The 22,230-nt window shown below is 37.8% G+C and overlaps 1 protein-coding gene across 6 annotated transcripts in view; it reads right to left on the reverse strand.

The window, feature by feature from the left end:
* COBLL1 (cordon-bleu WH2 repeat protein like 1) overlaps positions 1-22,230 on the reverse strand; it is an 86,421-nt gene that overhangs the window by 17,344 nt on the left and 46,847 nt on the right. For 5 of the 6 annotated variants that reach the window (XM_037396687.1, XM_037396688.1, XM_037396685.1 and 2 more), the window contains exons 2-8: positions 20,647-20,826; positions 13,716-13,917; positions 12,538-12,766; positions 10,855-10,893; positions 9,868-9,962; positions 9,492-9,731; positions 731-875 (exon numbers count right to left, since the gene is read on the reverse strand). In XM_037396687.1, the coding sequence (XP_037252584.1) occupies positions 731-875; positions 9,492-9,731; positions 9,868-9,962; positions 10,855-10,893; positions 12,538-12,766; positions 13,716-13,917; positions 20,647-20,826 (1,130 nt within the window). The remainder of the gene's footprint in view (positions 1-730; positions 876-9,491; positions 9,732-9,867; positions 9,963-10,854; positions 10,894-12,537; positions 12,767-13,715; positions 13,918-20,646; positions 20,827-22,230) is intronic. The other variant, XM_037396686.1, reaches the window with a different exon arrangement.

Below are 22,230 nucleotides of genomic sequence, written 5' to 3' on the forward strand. Positions count from 1 at the left end.
TGATCCCAACCTTCTCTCCCCACCTCAAGCTGTCCACCTGATTAACACAAACACAGTCTTGTTATAGTTAACCTAATTATAACTAATTTGATAATTTCTGCTTTTTTCTGAGCTGCGTGCCCTCAAACCCGCCTACTTTCTCACACTTGTCGGAAAGTAACAGAAGATTGGCGAGTAGGATTTGTAAACACACTCAAGCGACTTGTAGCTGGGGTGTAGAAAAACACGCATACCGTACTAATGGTTGCTTAGACTTGTATCTTTGGGAAGCAGAACATCCGCGCTGAGCTAACACAGGCCTGTGATAGACCTGAGAGGCACCCTGTTGATCATGCTTGAGATTCCTGCCGTGGGAAAGATCAAAGCAGAGTGGTAAACCACACCTGGGTGAATTACAGGTGGCATGGCCAGCGCTCTGCAGCGCCTGCACCTGTGCCTCCGCGCCTCTGCCGGGGCACTGCTCCAGGGATCCCCCGGCTGGCCAGGTAACAAAAATAAATTTACTCTTTGCATTTCACCACTGGTTTTGTGGTTGCTCCTGCTTCCCGCTGACACACACACTACCTGAGCCAATCTCATAAAGTAGTCTTACTGTGCCTTACAACCTGAAGATGTTTGGCACACGTATTTTTACTTGAAGTTCTTATCTCATGAGCTGGTATTTCTTTCAAGTTTAGCCAAACTGCCATACTTTCTGCTGCCTCCCAATTAAACAGCATTAAAAGATTACCAGTCTCATTACAGCTTTCACTTTGATCTTCTGGTACTCTAGAGGGTGGTGAGGGTGCTTTGCGCTTCATCCTCCGCAGAGAGGAGTTGATGGAAGCTGTGTCACTGAGCGGCAGAGAACCTTTCCGTACTAATCCCAGAGGGGCCTAGGAAGGGAGATAGGGGAGGATGAAGATTATTAGAAATCAAAGAAAAACAGCAAAATAGTTCTAGTAATTACGCTCCAAAGGTATTTATAAAATACACTTGGGAAAGAGTGAATATATACCTATTACCCAACGTATTATGTTTCTCGTCTTAATTCCTCCAAGGAGTAGAGTTTTCAAGAAAAAAAAAAAAAAAAATCAGTTGTTACACATAGTACAAAAGAGAATTTGAATTCTTTATGCCCAAAGGTTATTCTACAAACTCCAAACAATTCTTTTCTAAAAGTAGCTAAAAATTGTTGCGGAAAGAAGCTTCAACAACACCCCACTGCAATGACATGACACAATGTTTCCTTCTTCATTCCTTCAACAGCAGTCCTAATTAGGCTCTATAGATAATTACTGTGATTTTTGTTCCCTACTTTAAATACTTAAACTTTTATACACATTTTTTGAATGCCAGCCTTCAAAACTTATCTTGGAAAGTACAACTGTCTTAGAATCTTAATACTTACTGAAGTTAAATTGTAATAAGTTATAAAAATAATAATTATAGTACCTATTGATGTTGAAGTTCAACAATGTCCTCATTATTGTAGCAAAAGACAAAAAAAATTCCTAATTCAGAGATAATCAAAACCATTAAAAACTGGACAAAGGCTGCCTGCTGAAGACTTCATAGTTTTATGATACAGACATCCAATTTCATTTTAAATTGTTTTAAAAATACGTTCTGTTTCTCAAAAAGACAGTGGTTGTTAATTTGCCTGCCATTACTAACTGCAGTTTGCTTTATATGCTGAAGGAACCTTGCTTTTCCACACCTATTAAAATAATAATGTTCAGGATGCCAGCAATAAAGGACTGGATTTTGGCACCAGACACAGCTGACTTTCTGTAGTAATTCTGATCCCTATCACCTGTCTACTCGGCCATATAATAAAATCCTGCAGTGGCATTCATTTCTGGGTAAAAGGATCCACACAGCAACTGGATGTGGGGTCATCTTCAGAGAATTTCTCTCTGCTTCAATTAACCAGCCCACTTCAGAAAGAATACTGAGGAACAGAGATGGCACAAATACACCTACAAGTTTTTGTTTCACTGACCATCCTTTCAAAAACATCACTGATAACAGATTTGTTGACTGTGTCAATATCCACAGACTAAGATGCTTATCATTAGAAAGCTAACATTGAACAAATACCCATCCTACAGTAAGACAGCTTTTAAAGACCAAGAGCTAGAGTACTTGGTTGTACACAATAAAAAGTATAAAGAGAATTACTCACAAAAGGAAAGATACTGGCACCACATGTCTGTGAAGCAGTGTTTGGCAGCTCCTGTTAGACCTCAGTACAATACCAGAATGAATGAACTGGGATGGTGAAAACCATCCTCTGAGCTTCCCTAGGCATACTGTCATCTGGTTTGTCCCACCTCACTGTCAGGTATGACAGATGCCTTAGATACTTCACTGTACTGTACAGTGCAACACCATCCAAAATGTTCACAAAATTCTACTACCAATTACTTTAATGCCAAAGCAACCAATTCAAACCTTCTGCAGCGAAGCAGGACTCAGGGTTTTAAGGAGACAAAACAAAGCACCAGGTGAAATGTTCTTTGAAAAGCAGCAAAGGATAGGGACATAGCACTCTACTTCTAATTAAAAAAAACTTGCATGCTTGAATAGTTTTTAAAGAAATCAGTTTCTAGATTAAAGCGTCACAGAACAAAAATCGCTTTATGCTTTTATAGCTTCTTACGGTTCCCAAATAATTCTAAAAATAATCATAATTTAAAAAATCAGCACCTGAATTTATGCAGGAGGAGATGTCAAATATAACATTATTTCCCCAAATTAGGCTTTTTTTTATTGTTAAATCGTTTTCCTCCTTGCTGTTGGGCAATTCTATTTTTTTCCTCTTCGGTAGCTGCTCATGAGGCTGCAGCCTCTCTGTTCTGCACAGAGACATGGTTTCTCTGTCCAAAGGTCTGCACCCTCATCTGCTTCACACAGGCTCCCTCAGCTGACTTAGCTGGCACAGAGCTCTGCGCATACTCGCTCAGCTAAACAGATGTCACCAGAGTTCCCTCCTGCACAGAAAGAGTATGTGTGTAGGGGGGAAATAATGTTCTCAGCATAAGAGCACAAATGCTACTAGAAGATTTCTATAAGCCTTTCTACTGCCCTTTGCATCCAAAGAAATAAACAATTTGCAAAGAGAGATTTCGAGAAAGTACTAAATGTTCCAGTTAAGGTTCAAGTGTTGAACAGATTTTCTCAGGAATTATTCAACATATGAATATTAAGAGCTTTCAAATCCTAACAAAGGCTGTAATGTGAAAATAGTACTTTAAACAGATGGAAAAAGATTAAAATAATGCTATTAAGACTTATCTGACAAAGTATTGGAATATACATCTGGGTGCTCATGTGTCACACCAACTGCCAGTGATAACCACTGTTTTATCAGTTACACTTAAATTAAAACTCATGTTAGCATCACTGAAGTAATTAATCATGCTCGTGCAGAAACACCAGTGAACTCTGTCGTAACTTCCACAACATATGCAGGAGTTCAACTTTTAATATTGTACACTCTCCTCATCCTGCAATAAGCAAGGGTGGATATGAAGCTTTTTAGCCTCAAATGTGTACTGATAAATTTGGCACCAAATCCCACATCGCCCCAAGCAGACACATAGAGGCCAGTGCTTCCCCAGATCCAGCCTCTGCAAGCAGTAGCAGACACGGTGCCTGGTCCTTCTTACAATTTCAAAAAGCAAAAGAAAGGTAATTCAGCCACGGTAATTTTGCAGCTGGAATGGAAGGGGGGGAAAAAGTATTTGGGAAAGAATGTAGTGGTAGTGGAGCATTTCAGCATGCTGGAAAGCGTACCTCACACCAAGGGTAACTATATACACATTTTCATATGACCAGTACCTACTTCTTTTGCTCCATAGATAACTAGATTTAACAGAAAATATACAGGCGACTGGGATAACAAAGCACACTGCTATCCATATTGCTAGTATTTCTTTCTTCCCTTTGTACAAGTATGTAGGTAAATGTATGTCCATGCAGTAACGGGGCAGGGAAAAACTGTATTTGCTCTTACAAAGATTAACGCAGTCAATTTCTATTACATGACTTAAGCTTCCCAAAATACTTAAATTTAGCCCAAGTACTACAGATGAAGTAATATCCCTCTGACCTATTCGAAAGAAAGGACATACAAAACACATTTCGAGAAACTCAGCTGGTGTTATTCTGTCCAAACACCCAATACTACTATTCTCTCCTATGATTTATCTACACACTTGCCAGTACAGAAGTAAATACAATAAGGAGACAAAGTTATGCATTTGCTATACTAAGAAGTGGATGCATACAGTGTTCACCACCAATTCTGAATCGTATCAGAATCACATCAAATGATCTTCATGCAAACTTCACCAAGAGCAAACAGGCAGTTCTGAGCATTTTCTTCTCCCAGGTAACCCTGGCTCTGTGCAAAACCTCCCTGATGTTCGTGGCGCTCACTGCATCATTGCCGAACTTCTTTCACCATCAAGTTTCAGGCAACTGAGCCTCTGGTGTAATTTCGCAAGTATGGAACTCATCCCTCCCAGAAATCTTAACCAAGCTGTTCTGTGGCAGTGGCTAATAAGACCTTTTCAGACATACTTTAAAGTTTAGTTGCTTCCCATCCCTCCCCCATTCTCCCATCTTATCCATTCCTTTTCAGTGGGATAGACTGGAGATTTAAATTTCTTTAGAAGTTAAGGTTGTGTAAATAAAAGCAAGCTGTATTTCTAGAGTTGAGATCCATCATTTAAAACTTCAGTGTTTTGACTAGAAATCTCCACTTAATTGTTCCTACCCAAGCATAGCTTACGTACACTCCTTTACAATAACTGAAAACAGTGTAAGGAGACAAACAGCCATGGGATAAAATGAAGATATTGTAGTCTAGTTTTTATAAATAAAGCATTAGGAAGAAAATCAGCAATGGCATTTTGGACATAATCAAATACTTCTCTTTCTTTAAAAGAAAATTTCTTATAAAGAAGTGTTATTACTAGAAAATTGCATCCACTTGTATGAAAATTCTGAAGATACACATAGTGCATTATACAACAGCACTTTGCAAAAATCCTTGAGTCCTCTCTACTTGCAAGTGTATTTTAACTTGCTAGTTCTAAACATACTTCTCACAAGACCCATCATCTCACCCAAAATCAAAAGTGACAAATAAGTGAGCTATTTCGATATTAGACACCAACATGCTCATTTCCAATCTGGTTTAACACAGAAATTTGCTGGACAAACATTAACTATTTAGGCTTATGAGCCATCTTCTGAGTCTCCTATAGAATGAGCAAATCATGCTACATAATAGCTTGTAAAACCTACCCTTACATCCATTGCACCCCCTAAAAGTAGGAACATATCTCCAAAAATTAATGCTACAATCACTCTGAAAATGAGGCAAAAAAAATTCCAACCCTTGTACCATAATGTAACTGCTCATATAAAGGGAAAGCAGTTTCTTTTTTAAGAGAAAAGAAGTGGAGAAGCTGTAGGAGGTAAACATTAAAACCCTTCTTCATACTGTGAGAAACTGGACTACAATACACTGTGAATTTGAAGACAGACAACAGTGAGAACTTTGTTCCCTTAAAGTTGGCTCATTTCACTGTTGTCTGATGTTACTGCTTTGGTATGTTTCTATCAAAACCAGGCAAACAGTTTATCCAGGCAAAACTGACATTGCACTTTGTCTTCCTTGTGGATGTTACAAAAGAGATTTGTCTATAATAAGGCACATGCAGAAAGTCATCCTGGTCCATAGAAGAAATAAAGTATGTATCCAGTCTGCCAAATAAACTGAAGGGCAGGCTTCAGAATTTAGGCATTCTTAAAAGCAATACGAGTTGCAAGAAAACGCTTCTTGTAAGGCAAAAGCAGATAAAAAGTAACCCTTGGGGGAGGGGCAGAATTATCTCCTAAATTTTGTACATTAACTTAATGGGACACTGCAGTAACAGTGAAATTCCCAAGCATACTATATTTATCCCAGCAAACACACCATTCAGCCTGGTGAGCAACCCAAAAAAAGACTTTAAATCCTACTAAGCAGGATGCACATTTTCAACAGTGGGGAATATGAGAAACCAAATTCTTATATTGTTTACCATGAAATAACTGTGGTCTAGTGTGACCATTGTACTTGCCTCATTACTGAGAACTAACTTGGATTAAGTGAGTATAAATTGGTCACTTTGGGTTGAGAAACATTAATTCACATGATACAAATGAAAAAATGCTGTCCAACCATCAAAATTGACTTTATTTTACAATGCTTATGTATCACCTCAAATTCTATATTTATGATGCCAATTCTTTGAATAAAGACTGATTCTATGTATCTAAATAGTGCCCGATTTAATTTATGAAGATGCAATTCCTGTAAATGGCATTTTTATTTAAGTAACAATGTTTTACATTGTGCCTTGACTAGCACCTTGTTTTTAAAAGAACTGCCCTTTATTTTACAGTTAAGAGAAACCAGAAGTCCCAATAGCTAGATACACCTTTTTGCTTATTTTAGAGACTTCAGCAGAAACTCTGAGAAACAAGCTTCTGAATCTTTCCCTTGACAGTACTACTCATGCAGTGGTTGATCTCACAGCAAAAACAAGTATTTGTTGGTTTCTGTTAGTGATGGAGCCCTATCATATTTTTTCTGTTCTAATTACGTGCATACAGTTTTGAAAAATCAAGAGTCTGTTTCACCCACATGAAATAGAAACGTCTAATTTGGAAGGGACCTTTGAAGATCATTTGGTCCAATCTTCTGCTGAACACAAGGTCCTTGAAAAGGTTATTGCAGGAGCCTGTCAAGGTATGTCTCAAATATTTCTGGTGACGGAGCTTCTACCCACTTGAGTGATTTATTCCAGTGTTCAGCTGTTCTCACAGTGATGAGTTTTCCTTCTGTATCTGAATGGCATTTCCTCTGACAACTAGTGCCCATTGGTCCTCACCCTGTCACCATGCATCCAGGCAAAGCATATACCTGTACTTTCCCTGTAACACCTTCTAGGTGTAACACCTTCTAGGTGTCTAGGAAGACTGCAATTAGATCTGTTCTCTTTAAACATCATAATGGCCTTCCACTAGACTCTTGCCTGTTTTTAATCTCTACCTGGAACTGCAAAAACCAAATCTGGACATAGCAGTACAGCTGTGACCTAAAAAGTATTGAGTACACTGGATTCAAAGGGGATCACACACCCAGATTCCAGCCTGTACTGGTACTTGGGATTACTCCATACCAAGCAGACAATTTCACATGCATCTTTTTTAAACTTCATTCAGTTCCTCCCTACCACTGTCTCCCTGAATGGTGGATCTTCTGGTGTACCTCCCTCTCTGCTCAGTTTCGCGTCAGCTTCAAGTTTGTTGAGGGTGCATTCAATTCCATCATTTAGGTTGTTTATAAAGGTATTTAACAGTATTTGCCATACTACCAGCTCCTCAGGAACTCCACCTGACAACCAGTCCAACTTTGAGCCATTCATTAACCACCACCGTTTGAGTTGTTTAGCCAGCTTTTTGTCCTATCTTGTGGTTCATGGGTCTAGTCCATACTTTATTTTTTCAACAAAATTTTTGTGGTAGACTGTGAAAAACACCGTGCTAAAATAAAGGTGGATGACCGCATCCTTTATCCTTGGACTTCTGCTTGCCGCTAACTTACAAAAGCCTTTCTTGTTATTCTTGACACCTCTTGCCACTTTGAGCTCCAGGCTTGCCTTTGCATTCCTAACAGCATCTCTGCATGTCAAAGAAGTATCAATGCATTTCTTTTTGGGAATTACTCTGTCCCCTTCCCATACCTCATATGCTTCTTTTTGCACTTGAGCTTTCTCAGAAGCATGTTCAAATGAGACTATTTATTTTTATTCCTACTCCTTTTCCCACTTAGGGGAATGGACCACTCCTGTGCTGCAGGAAGGATGTCTCTGAAAATATCTCAGTGCTCTTCCAAGCAGCAGCTTTATCCTCCAAGGAAGTCTCTCATAGGAACACTCCTCAGAGTTCCCTGATCAAGCTGAGCAGTATGTACTATGCAGTCCAAATTCATTCATTACATGGTATTTATTGGAAAGCAGGTACTAAAAAGACAAAGTATTTTATATGAATAAATAAAATTCAAAGCACAGAGCAAATATTAACCCACATTTAAGTCCCAAGCTCTGTTTTATCTGAAAAATCACTGTGCAATCAAATCGGAAACAGAAATAACCTTAAAAAACACATGTCAAAGGCTTCTAAGGGACGTGCACAAAGAAGCACAAAATAGAAAATACACACAGAAATATAACTTATTCTGGACTTCTGTCCTTTCTTTGTGAGCAATTCAACTTCAGTCAAATCACTTTAGATGAATAAGAAATGTCAGTACAAAATAATAAATCTAAGCAATTTTGTTGAGTGACAGATCCTAGCCCAGCAGTCATACATTACTGTTAGATATAATAGGATATTAATCATTTAAAGCATGTTGACATTAATAAATTATTTTCAAAAAAAGTTGAATTCAATTAAAAGACAAACATGATGAGGTAAAAAAAAGTTCTTCCCTCCCCAGGTCCCTTTTATTAAAATACAGAAAGAAACCTTTGTCTTCTTCAAATGATAAAGCTTTTCAGCAGGACACAATACACAAATTCAGAACTTCTGTTAAACAGTGCTCTCTTGTGGTTCCGTACATTAGTGAAAGAGTAAATAATTGTATAGTCAGTCTGAAATTTCTTGTCTCTGAGTCCAACACAAAATTAATCCCTCAGACTTGTATTTCATTTAGTTCTGCATTTTATTTTTCTAGCATGCCAATTACCTCACTAAAGACCACCTTTAGATACCGCACTCAAAGCAAAGCATGAAATAATAAAAAAATATAACAACAGTTTTAGCCTTGATCTTCAATTGGAATTCACAATTGACAATATGTGCAATATCGAGATAATACTTAATGCATCAATTCTCCCAAATTCTGTTGGCAGAATTTCTGCAATGCATAGGATATATAGGTTACTTAAATACGTAGTCCACATCTCATAGCTTCAATTAAACACGCACCCTTATTTGACTAAAATAAAATTCTTACTTTTAACTTTCTGGGAGCACAAGAATGTTGACTACTCCCCAAGACTTCCACCTTTTTCCAGTAATGTAAAGAACAAACTACTCATTATCCCATGTAAATATCAAAACATAATTACAAGGTAAAGCGAGACAATGTTCTCATATTTAAATACATAAGCTGTTCATCCAAAAGAAAAAAAGGTGCTCACAATACTGACTTATATAAGAAGTTGGTTTTACCTTTTCAAAATACGGCAGCTACTTTGGAGACAGGTTATAAAGTTTAAAAGGAACAAATCTTTCAATTTCCATAGTTATTTTCAAACTAAAATTTTTAAAAGCAAGTACTATACTTTTATTTCCCATTTATTTCAAGCCTCAGCAGATACCGACAGGGTTATCAGGATTATTATGTCTAAACTTCTTAAGAAAGTGAAACAAATGTAACTAACCTGTTCGTTCCTATCAAGGCTGTTAGATTTCACAGTATCAGATGCTGGTCTGACTTGGGCTTGTCCAAGGTCCTGGGGAGCACTCTGAGAATTCGGCATAGGTGGCAAAGGAGCTCTCCGTTTCTTTGGCATTTCAGATGGCAGAGTGTTTGAATCATACTGCTTGCTAACAGTGTTAGATCTCGTGATAAATGTTGGCCTTGGCTTGCTCATCAATGGAGTTGCTGGGGCACTGGCAGCCTTAGGGTACAGGGAGAAGAAAGAAAAAACATCCACGTTACTTACACTTTCTGGAAAACAATCAACAGTATTGATTGCTCAATATAGTTCTATAATATAGTTCTAGAAGTTTTGCTTATACCAAATTACACCTTACTTGTTCTTTTTTCTTCTTGCTTCGTTGAAAAAAGCTGAAGAACCCTTTGTTTTCTTTCTCCTTCAGAACATCTAAGTTTTCAGATTGATAGGAGTCTGAAATAGAAGACAACAGTTCTACATGTTATTTACTGCACAGATTATTTCTCCTGCATTCTTACTATTTCACTGTCTGTCATAAGCTTCCTGGAAGGATATACAAAACACATCGTAAATCACCTGCATCAACACTTTTTCTAAACACTGCAAAATGAACAGGTTTCCTACCATCTGTGGTCTTCCTGTCTTTCTCAGAACTCTGAATAGGTGAGATTCAGCTGTTATTAATACCCCTAGCACATAATACAGCCCATCCTACTTGTCATATGTTATGGTTCATATCACATAGGCTGTAAAAGGAAAAAAGAACATCAGCCTCTCCAGTTCTCAGTTCCTAGCAGTTTCCTAGCAGTTTAAACTCATGGCAAAGTGTGAAGTGGTACAAGTCAGGCATACACCTGCACATGGTATGACTATGGAGGAAGATCACCGAAACACCTGTCAGACGCCCTGTGTAACTGCATGGCAGTCATAGTAAAGGCAGTCAAGTCCATTCTGGTATCTTGCAGAATTTATCCTCCTTACATTGTATTCATGCAGACTATTTGTAAATCTAAAGGTTGTGTCTCTAGTTTTTACTAGATTTAACTTTCTTAAAGAAATACCATTGAATACAAATGCAATAAACAACAGAAATCAGCAAAGCCACTATGGGTTCACGGTACACATGTCAGTATAAACATGACTTCAAATTTAATCAGTCTATCTCGGCTAAAACTACACAGAAATACTTATATATAGCTAGGTATATCCACTTCTGCGTTATCTTTTAAAATATGCATTTATGACAGGACAGAGATAATTACTCGTGTCACAGGTCACAGCTGAGCAGATGTTATAATAGGAACTTAAATGCTACAGTTTCACTGCCTATTTCAGTAAATCGTACCTTGCAAAGACGGTAAATTTAAATCAACTGGTGATGTGGCTACAGAAAGACAAAAAGAAAGACAGAAAATGTGAATCTAAATCAAGGATGCAGTTATAACTTACAAACACAGAAAGCTGAATCTTCAACATTAGGAAAAAGTAACTGGGTACTTTCCCGCAGCGAAAGGATGTGTATCTGTACTACTGAGTGCTATAAGCCATTTAAGAACTTGAGCCTGAAGACAGTAACGCAGACTGGAATCTTGTAATTAAGGAATGAGATAGAATAGTTTGCTCTGTAAGTTTTGGATTGTCTGGCAGTCCAAACTTGAAAAACAAAGAAGAACGTAGAATTAAAATATGATTTGAATAAAATAAAATTTGAGTTTAAATTCTGTTAAGTAAAAGGTACACCTCACCATTCACTTTCATAAAGAAAGCGGTAAATTCAGAGCTTTGAAGATGTCTGCAAAATTGAAATGATGCTGAACTACTTTGTATCAAGAGAACTGAAGTGTATCTGAATTTCCCAGCGGAGCACTGCCATGTAGGAAGCATATATGCCCTCAGATTCTCTCTTAAGGATTTCTGGCTGTTGATTCAAGTGAAGCACACATCATACTGTGCAAAAGGCAGCTCTGCCAGCCTGTAAATGAAAGCAGTAGCCAGACAACAAGCAAGGCAATGCACCATGGGCACATGTAGTCCAAGTAACTTGTTTAGGCAAGTTAAAAATATGTTGTTTTCCAGTGGGGAAGAAAGAGAGATTAAATTTTTGTTTTCTCCACAGGAAAAAGGACATATTTTCCAAATCTGTCATTCTCCCATTGTTCAAGGTAACTAGCCTTTGGGAAGTAACTGAGTGAACTCTTGAAACTGTAAACACCAAACGGTAAGGTTATGGTATTTAGGTAGAAGCGAGGTAAAAGACACAAACAAAAAACCCAAACACCCGCATTTCAGAGCAGAAGTTAAAACAAGCAAATAGTGCAGTGGTCAAGAACAGGAGTGAGCCAATATTACTGCATTCTATATTGAGATAAAATTTCCTGTGATAGGTCTCTGAAACAAACCACACTCTATAGAATTTTTTAATCACAGTACAATAAACCCTTCATGAAAGACAGGCTTACAGCTGAAGCTGAAAATATGCATAGGAATCTGTACAAATATAAGGAAGTTAGTTCGTTGTGCCCCCATTGGACCACAATTAAAAAGAGAATTATTATTCCTTCACAACGTACAAAGTTAGCAAACAGCACTCAGAAACATTATGAACACCATCACAATATTCTAATACCTTATAAATAATTTAAAAACAAAACTAAATTTCTCCAATGCTTCTGTTCTTTTCAGTTTATCATGATCTATGTGTTTTCTGTGAGCTACGGGAAATACGGTGGGTTTGGCCTTTTGGGGGAAGGCAAGGAAGGAGTTGCTTTTAGGGGATTATTTGTACTTGGCCACCTTGGCTGGTATCTAACACTCTGTTAGAAAATAAAACCTTGATATTGTACTTCGCAAACATAAGTACAAGTAAACTTTTCCCAGTTTCAATTTTGTGGAAGACTAATGAAATATGTACTAAATTGCTAGAAATTAATTTCTTCATAAGTAAAAAAAATCCCAGCAAAACATACACATTGTTGAAATATTAAGCAATTATTTTTTCTGTAACTGCAACTTATAAAAGTTGTCTTACCTCGACTGATATCCATGGCATATAATTCTCTTAGTCCAAGGTCATTAAGAGATTTTGTCACATCAAGGGGTTCTTGAGACTGGTAATTCTTCAACAGCAGAGCGTGTGAAGGATCAAATTCACATTTACTACAGATAATTGGTATGAGTTCTTGAAGGGGTGAATGTGGACTGACTCTTACTACTGTCTTCTGTGTCTTCTTGTAGTTTATCACTACCCTTACTGTTTGCTAAAGAGAAGAAAATTACAATAAATACCAGCACAACTTCTGAAACAACTGGTATTTTTATAACAGCTTTACAATAATCACAGAAATTCCACCAACGGCCAATTTCAGCAGTGTTACAGATTCAGAAACACTACAAGAGAAACTATTTTGCAATTCCCTTCTACGCAGTGAAAGGACACATGAAAGAGCCTGCTCCTTCTCTAGCGCCTGTCCCTTGCCTGTCCAGCAGGACACCTGCCTGGAGTGAGATGCCCTACTGGGTTACATTAGGCAGCTGTAGGAGTCAGCCAACGAGCCACGAGTGCATGCCTGTGTGCACACACATCGGATGAAGGTAAAAAGGGGAGCAGCAGAGCTACCTTGGCCCTGTGTAAGTGCTTTAGATAAATTAATTACTATTACTAAATAAATTAATTACGATTGTTCTATACAGCAGAAGGACAGAAGTGGAAGGGAAGATTTAGGCAACACCCAGAAGCTGCTTTAGTACTTCTAAAAGCTCCTCCTGCCTTCTTAAGGGTATATAAAGAAAAGCCCAGTAACAACCAAAAAAGTACAGTATGTATTAAAGGAAAATGAACACACAATCAGAAGAGCATATATTTCACAACATGAAAGATGGTACAAGTTGTTGATTTTCAGATTGTGGAAGGCTGTATTCAGCCACAATTCATCTGCATAATTTGTCAAAAGGACAGTAAGGTGTAGGATTTCAAATAGTATTGTCATATTTCCTCCTTTCGGCAACAAAGAAGTTTGCTGCAATAAACTGAGATACATTTTACCTAAGATGAGGTTATGAAGAACATGGAGCCGAGCATTTCACAGGAGTGAGTGGTGAGAGCATGGGAGACAACAGGAAAAGCTGAAACAAAGCCAAGCTAACTGCAAAACTTGTTGAATACAACAGTGATTCTAATTCTCAATATGCTTTAATTTTAGTTCTCACCTCTGGTATAACTGGGGCAGGTTTCTTCTTATCCATTTGTTTTGGCTTTACAATCACCTTTTCCACTTCAAGCGTTCCCACTGGCGTGTTGGGTTTGAATTTAATCTGGCTATTTTCTGCTGATACCAACTCTATACTATAACTTGATGGATTTAAATGATACTGTGCACACAGAAAGATCAGCAAGTCCATCACGGGCTTCCTGTGAAAGACAAATGAGACTGTCACAACTGATGACAATTAAGCAGGCTATAGCAAAAACGTGCTGCTAAACATTTAACTCAAGGCATCCTTCCCTGGCTAAATAATTACTGCCAGGCACCAAATTTAAATATCTTCAACAATAAAAAGCACCAAACCCAAGAAAAATCACTGAAAAGAAAATGAAAATAGTTTGCACAAAAGTATGCCAAGCACTTGAATAAAGGTGGATATTTTTGCTTGTGTGAAGTGCTGCTTTCCCTGAGGTCAGCAGGGACATATGGATTAGCCACCTCATTTGACATTCAATAAGAACTGTAGCAGCGGTGATAAATGCCCTGCTATTCATTAAGAACAGTTTCCTTCCAAAGCTTGAAATTTTTATATCCATTCTGAGGTTACAAGGGACTCTATTTTCAGAAATTCTGAGTGTAAGCCATTTGGATGAAGCAGGAGAAATAAAGTTTGAGGAAGTCACCTTTAAAAGAGGTCCTGCATTAGGGATCCCAAAATGAGAGCCAGGTGTTTAATACAGAGGGAAGGAAGCCAAATGACTATATAGCAGTTGAAAGCATTTTCTTGAGCAGCTCTGTGTGATGCAACAGACGTCCTTTTCAAAATGAAGTATGGCAAACCAAATTTTTCATATGTAGTCACTAACTGTACATCCTTGCTCTCTCAGTGCTCAATGAAGAACGTGCAGAACAGCATATTAAGATAGGCTGAACATACCCAGTTGCTACTAGAATAAATTTATTAAAGCTATACTTTAAACAGAAGTGTCATAAAAGTTTAAAGAGATCAAAGGTAAGAAGAGTATCCTAACTTTGCATGTTACAACAACTGAATAAGGTTATAGAACTATCACATCACTGGAACTGGTCCTTCCTCAGTTTTTAGAGTGAGGTAATCACCCGTAAGAAGCATTTCATTCTGATGCTCTCTGCACCTCTCAGTTACAGCTACAAACTGAAAACTATCACCTGCTCTGTCTGGCAGGGATATTATGAAAATAACTTAAAAGTCTGTGAAGCAATCAAATGCTATGTTAAAAAACACTGCAAGTGTTTAAGAAAATTAATACAGGATTTGTCCGGTATGGCTTTATCAGAAATCTTAATATCTTGATGTAATCTCATAACAGATGCAAGTATTATGGTAGTATAGCCAAATGCAGAAATAGATAGCTTCTCTACAAAAAGCCATCAAACAAGGCAGAACTCTAGTATAAGACTGTGAATACCTTTATTAAGTAGGAAGTTAAACCAGACTTTTCATATGATAAAGTTCTGTAAAAAGAATTAAGAATGACTCAGCATTAGAAATTACTGTGCACGCTGTGTTGTTCTCCCCACGCCCCCTTTAATTTTATATATATATACACATATATAAAATTATATATAGTAGAATATAATGTCTGCTTTCACCTGGTCTTAAAGAACAAGCAGTCTTTAAGCAAATTGTCTTCTGATTACTAGAAGCAGGGCTGGACTCTCTGGTGTACATGCTGCACCTCCAGAAGACGGAAAGAGTTGGAAAGGTGACAGATAAAGGTATTGCAGACCTGTTACTTCTTTTTCTTTCTCAGAGGGAACTTTCTACCTACTTAAGTGGCAGAATACTTGCCTCAGGAGACAAAGGCAGGAGGAAAGGAACAATAAAACAAAAAACCATATAGAAATAATGCTCCAAGGTGTCAAAAAAGCAGCTATCAGATGGTCTGAAGAGGTATAGAAGAATGTAATATATTCCTGTGCCTTTGTCTAGGTGATATGTATCAGTTTGAGGAATACCGTGAGAAAAACACTGAGCACTGCAGACATAGCTAAACCAGAGAGTTTATTTCAATTCTTCTCTCACACATATCACAACATGCTCCAGTTAGAAGAAAGAAGGAACTACTCTAGCCTAACCCATAATAGAACAAGTACATCCATCTCACCCTAACAAGAACGAAGCTGCAAATGCAGAGAATGTCATTCCCCCACTTCACAGTGGGGCAGAGCAGGGGAGGGGAGGAGGGAGCCAGCGCAGACAGCAGACACCACTTCTGCAGTGACCTTTCTGGTTATCAGCCTGTCCAATAGGTTACCCATTACTTTTTTTCTGGTGCATTTTTATACACTGACTAGCTTTAAAAGCTGCCCTTACTCTGGCCTTCAGTTATTGGAAAAGGGTAAGAACAATAAAGATGACCAGGACGAGAATTCACACGCAAAGATTGCCAAAAGCCGTCCTGTGGAAATGCACCACGATGACAGGGGCAAGCCCTCACATTAAGCACAGTCACAAGAAGTGACAGAACGATAAGCAAGAAACATAGCTGCTCACAAACAGACAGGTACATGCAAATTAGTACATGAAAACAGCGATTCAGTGCAAATTTGCTTTCTGCTGGTACTTCCAGAAATTACCTGCTTGACTGGAGGATGCTAGATTTTAAATTCCCCCCCTCCACTGGAGGCCAAGACACTTTTAACAACTGCTTTAGACAGATATTCCTACAGTGGTACCAAAAGCAATCTCTTTTTGAAATCACATCCTCCAAAACTTGTAAGACTATTTTCTGCTAAAGGCTTCAAGGATTGCAGGTAGAGGAATACATGTATCACAGCAAATTTAATGACTTCCATAATTAATATTTAGTAAAACGCAAAGAAGTAGCCATCAGCTGTCTCTGAGTTCACCACCTACTTGTCTTCCTTTAATTTCAGTAAAATCTTTATTTGCAATTTCTTTAACTTCATTACATTACCTAGTTTTCTGGAAACCTCTGATCATAAATTTACGTACATGTTTCTGCACCCCTCCATCTCTCATCTGTTTTCCTCTGGTCACTCCTACCTGCCTAAGCTAATAGCAGCCTCTCATTACATCAGTTGATAGTTAAATGATGAACCTTCGCGTAGAATGTCTCAAACCATGTCATGTTTGTAACCAACAGTGAAAGGTGTCACTTCAACTACTGGATTAATTGTTTAAAGGAAAAAATGCACCAAATTCCTACACTGCTTTCCAAAAACAAGGGTTAGATATTTGCTACTTTGTTTTTTTAAGGTGAGATTCTTACACAGTCAAACTTTCGAAGCAAGGTCTTGCTATCACGAGACTCACTGTAAGCACCACTGAACAAACAAAACTGAGAAGCCACCAGAAGTATTCCTAGGTAGGGATGGAATGGGGCTGGGGGAGTAGAGAAGAAACCAACCTATACACAGTGTGGCTTTCTATAGAACTCTGATCATGTAAGCCTATGGCTTCATGGCCTTCCTTGCAAAATATTTACTAATCCTACTCTCTAAAGAGAAAAAGACATTTATTTTCATGGAGAACAACAACAAAAAAACATCACCAATCCCCCCCGAATTTGTTAGTAACAAACGTAAGTACAATAGGCTTTGAAAAGTAGGGCAACACCACAAAGCTTATTATTCACTAGCTAGCTATACGGAGTAAATCAACAGTTTATTAAGAATACCCTAATGACTGAAAATACTCAAGAATGGATCGAATAGAAACACACAAAGGACTCTAAGAAACAAACTCAGCAAAGCTAAGGTCTCTCAGGAAGGTGTCTGAAACTGAAGCCCTAAACATACTACCCTGCAAAACTATGTTTGACACAATTTCCAAATAAAATGCACATCACTAACATATTGGCCCTTGAAATCTCTACATTAATTTACTTATGCATACAACTGAAACTAATTAATCTCAAGAAAACTTTCTCAAACTCTGCATCTCTTCCTTGTGGGAAAACAAGAAACTAACTTATGATCAGACTGCTAAATAAAATACTTCAAGCTATTTTTTTTCTTTGGCTACAGAAAATTCTTCAGCCTTATGCTGTATTTAGAACCAATGAAGAAGAAACAGAAACTTCACTCTGAAATACACTCCCACTTAAAAAAAAAAAAAAAAAAAAAAAAGGCAGCTTCATTTATTCCTTACCATGAGCAGCAACATACCTTCACTTCCTACCACTCATTGCTCCTACTGTGTTTTTGGGGGAGTTGGTTGGTTTTAAATAACTGTTTGCCTGAGCTCCCTCCCAGGAATCCTGGTGATAAGAATCTGCAGTGCCATTTGCACTCTCCTAGCAGATTAATCGAATCACTATCACCAACTAATACAAAATACAAATTGATGCCCAGGCTTAAACAAAAGAATCCACCCCTGCCTGAAGTTTCAGAATGAGAAATGTGCTATTTCAGTCCTCCTTCCTTTTTTAAGTCTCTCAGTTTTTGCTTTAGTTTTATAGATCAAATCAAGGATCAAAAATTATTCTCTCTTGTAATCTTTTTCTCTAAAACCCCTTTTGGATTTCATTCTGATCTTCTTCTGCCTACTTCTGCCCACTTGGGATATTCATCTACATAACACCTTGCTTTGTTCTACGTAGCTCTTGCTATCCACTATGCCAAATCAGGGAGCAAGCCAACACAGTTTTATCTGAGAACACTAGAGAAGTTTCTTCTAGGGGACTATGACATTTGAGCACATGGCTATAGAAACTGACAGTTTTGCTTTTTCTAGTATGAGATTTAAATAAGGTATTCTCTCCTCAGGAGCTCTGAAGCTGCTCATCCCTGATTATGAACAGGAAAGAGACAAATTAGCAATTTATCTGTATGTCATTTCTAGACAGAGCAAAACTAGTTTGAAGTACATTTCACAGCGAGCTGCAGGTCCTGCACAGTATTTGCTCTCATTCTGAGGGAGCCTAGCAGTGCTAATATAGGATCTTATTTGCAAAAGAGCCATTTATGTGATTAACCACATAGAGTACCTTGATTGTGAAAAAAAAAAACCAGTAACTGTGGGATAATAAAACTGATTGGGAAATGTGTGCAACTCCTGATAAGCCTAGGGCCTGTCATGAACACTGGGTAATTATACACAACATAATTTGACTGAGTGAAGATACATACAACGTTCCTTTCTGGCACTTTGTTCTTAGTAAAGCAATACAGAGGGCACACAGTACTCCTAAGTGTGGGCAAAGGAAGCTAAAAGAAGTGCCTGACAGTGTACAGATGGAGTCTCACCTTTAAGAAATTTAAAAAAAGAGTGATGCATCACATTTACAGACAGCAATATTCCTTGCTGCAAACACACTAGCAAGAATACCATAAAGCATCATAGTGGCATCAATTACTTCAGATAATTTCTTTTGAGAAATATAACCTCAGAGTTAAGTTATCCTGAAAATCACAGGTGGTGTGTAGGTCAGGGTGTGTAGGAGGGTGTGTGTGTGAGGATCCACAAAAGTTCCTCCACTGCAGCTCTTGTGAACAAGCTGGTATTTGATGTCTAAGCAATGACCTCATGAACTCTAGCAAATGACAAAACATGCAAACAGGCTCAAGCCAGACTTTATCGCTCATTAAGAAGTGAAGCAGGTGTAACTACACACTTACATTACCTGGTTTGAATGAACAGATAAAACAAATCAGCCTGCTTGCTTTCAGTTGCAAAGACACTGGCAATACACTAACACAAGCACACATACAAATAGTTTTCTTTATTTCAGCTTAGAAAAGCAACAAACTGGCATCCTAATTGTTCTGATCCATACAAGGACTTGCATAGGAGCCTTCTTAGTAGACCTGCTATGATAATTAACATAACATTTTAAGTCCCAGGATTTACGATTTCACCTCACCAGTCAATGTCCACATCTTTCCCAGCTAAAGGTGACTTGAGTTATACACACAATGTATAATACCAATTAGCAGACTGAAATATATATTTCAGATTAAAACCAAATTAAGCAAAATATATTTGTTAAAAAATAATTTTTCCGAAGTTGCAGCTAGAAACTATTTCCTTGAGGCATTATAGATCTTGCCTGAAGTGATGACACCTTCTTTTAGGACTGCTAGTAGTCTATAGGTTGTACTGCTGAGCAAGTACCAAACACATGACTGTACCCAAATAGGATGCGAGAACTCATCCTTAAGTCTAACAGGGAAAACACATGGGAAAATTCAGTGACTCACACAAACCAATATTTTTCTAGAGATGTGGAGTGACTAGAAAGAACAACCGGTATGGCTATACATCCTGATAGGTGCCATACGGAATTTCTGAATCTCAAAATACAGTCTTCCCAAAAGGCAGATAAACGTGTATGTTTCCACACCTACCCAAAAATCATAGTAAAATCATAGAATCATTTAGGTTGGAAAAAGACATTTAAAGGTCATAGAGTCTAACACTGCCAAGTCCACCACTAAACCATGTCCCTAAGCACCACATCTGCACATCTTCTAAATACCTCCAGGGATGGTGACTCCACTACTTCCGTGGGCAGCCTGTTCCAATGCTTGACAGCCCTTCCAGCAAAGAAATTTTTCCTAATATCCAACCTAAACCTCCTCTGGTGCAACCTGAGGCCATTTCCACTTGTTCTGTCTGTTCTTCTCTGGGAGAAGAGACTGACACCCACCTCACTACAATCTCCTTTCAGGCAGTTGTAGAGAGTGATAAGGTCTCCCCTGACCCTCCTTTTCTCCAGGCTAAACCACCCCAGTTCCCTCAGCCGCTCCTCATAGGTCTTTTTCCCTAGACCCTTCATCAGCTTCATTGCCATTCTTTGGACGCACTTGATGTTCAGGCTTACACAACTCCTGCATTTTACTGAGTGATTAAAACCTGGGTGAAGGTTGCAGTAAATTGTAGCAAGAAAAGAAGATTAAACAAAAAAATGTCATTGCGTGTAACTTACCTCCCATTTACTGTAGTATACTTGATCACATCTCCTGGCAGGACCACGGATAGTTCAATATCTTTATCAACCACATCCTCTTTCTGTTCCATTATGAGGTTGGCTGATTCCGTCTTATCAAACGGAGAAACAGCAATGGGCTTTGTTTCAGATGGAGGCGGTGGCGCTTTAGATTTTCTTCTGAAATAAATGGATGAATATTAGAAGTCAAGTATGTTTTTATATATATGATTCCATACCAGCAAACAAATGTCAGAACAGGAATGAATCACAATTCATTCTTTTCACCTGGACTGTGTAAGTGATATGTGCAAGGAAGGGATGACAGAATATTTTAAACACTATCAGTGGTGACAGAAGATACAACAGGCTAAGGTATCCATTATGTGTATATATATATATATTAAAAAAAAAGAGAGACCCAAATAAACCAAACCCCAAACAGAAATGTTTTTTTTTAATATATCTTAAAAAAGGTAAATTATTTTGTTTTCCCTCGACTTATGCAAAGACCTGTTTGTGTGTTCTCCAGATTTAATGGATTAGTATAAACAGAAACACTGTACTATGCATTATGAAGCCACATGGCACTGACAGTAGGTTTAATATATAGCATGGATAGGAGAGGGAATAATCACACTTTTCCTCCCCAAATTTTTTCTTTTGATTATTAAAATCATTCCAACAAATCGTACCAGCTGTAGTCTATTTAATTCTATACAGTAATAAAACAACAGTATAACCAATACTGCTGTGTTGTAATACTTCTTGGCATTTCAGTCATAATATGCTTTTGTATTTTCCGCTCACAAAAGCTGATTTCCTATTTTAATTTTCTCACTATCCTTTCCCATCTTACAGAAAAACCAGTATACTCCTGAATGCAGAGTGACCACTAAATAGGTTTCACTCATTTCACTTAAAAAAAAAAAAATCCAAAATGGTATAAAAGGAAAACTTTCTACATCTCTTAAATATGTTTATGTTACAGTAAAATCTGAAGGTAGGACTATCACTTCGTACAACATATAGTCCGGCATTCCCTCTTACTCAAATAACTTTACACAATTCACTGATATTGCCACAACGAATAGCTACTATTATTAAGAATTTCAGTATTAGAAACAAAACCAAAACCACACCACAGAGACACATTACCTCATGAGAACTTTTAAATTTTTTATACATTCTTTTAAAAGGCTTGAATGGAACCACATTCACCAAAATTCAAAATACATTTCAAACATAATGCACAAAGGTTCAAAAAATACGCTGGCAATTTAGATTCTGGAGCTGTACCAAAGTCTGTTTACTTTAAATGTAACAAAATAAATTAACTTCTATAATTGTCCTACAGAATTGAAACAAAAGATCTAGCAATAAGAACAACAATTAGATCTAACAATTCGAAACACACATCTTCCCTGGGAAAATTAAAAAGTTTAAAGTCACTCACAATGAAGAGCAAACAAGGTCCAGAGCAGCACTGCAAAAGACGACTGTGTAATGAGACTTCACATGACCGATCCGTTGCTGAAAGTGCTTAGAGTTTTGAACTTCAGAACTCCGAGCTGAATAATTAAC

Source organism: Falco rusticolus, chromosome 8, assembly GCF_015220075.1.
Source record: "Falco rusticolus isolate bFalRus1 chromosome 8, bFalRus1.pri, whole genome shotgun sequence".
Lineage (NCBI taxonomy): Eukaryota > Metazoa > Chordata > Aves > Falconiformes > Falconidae > Falco > Falco rusticolus.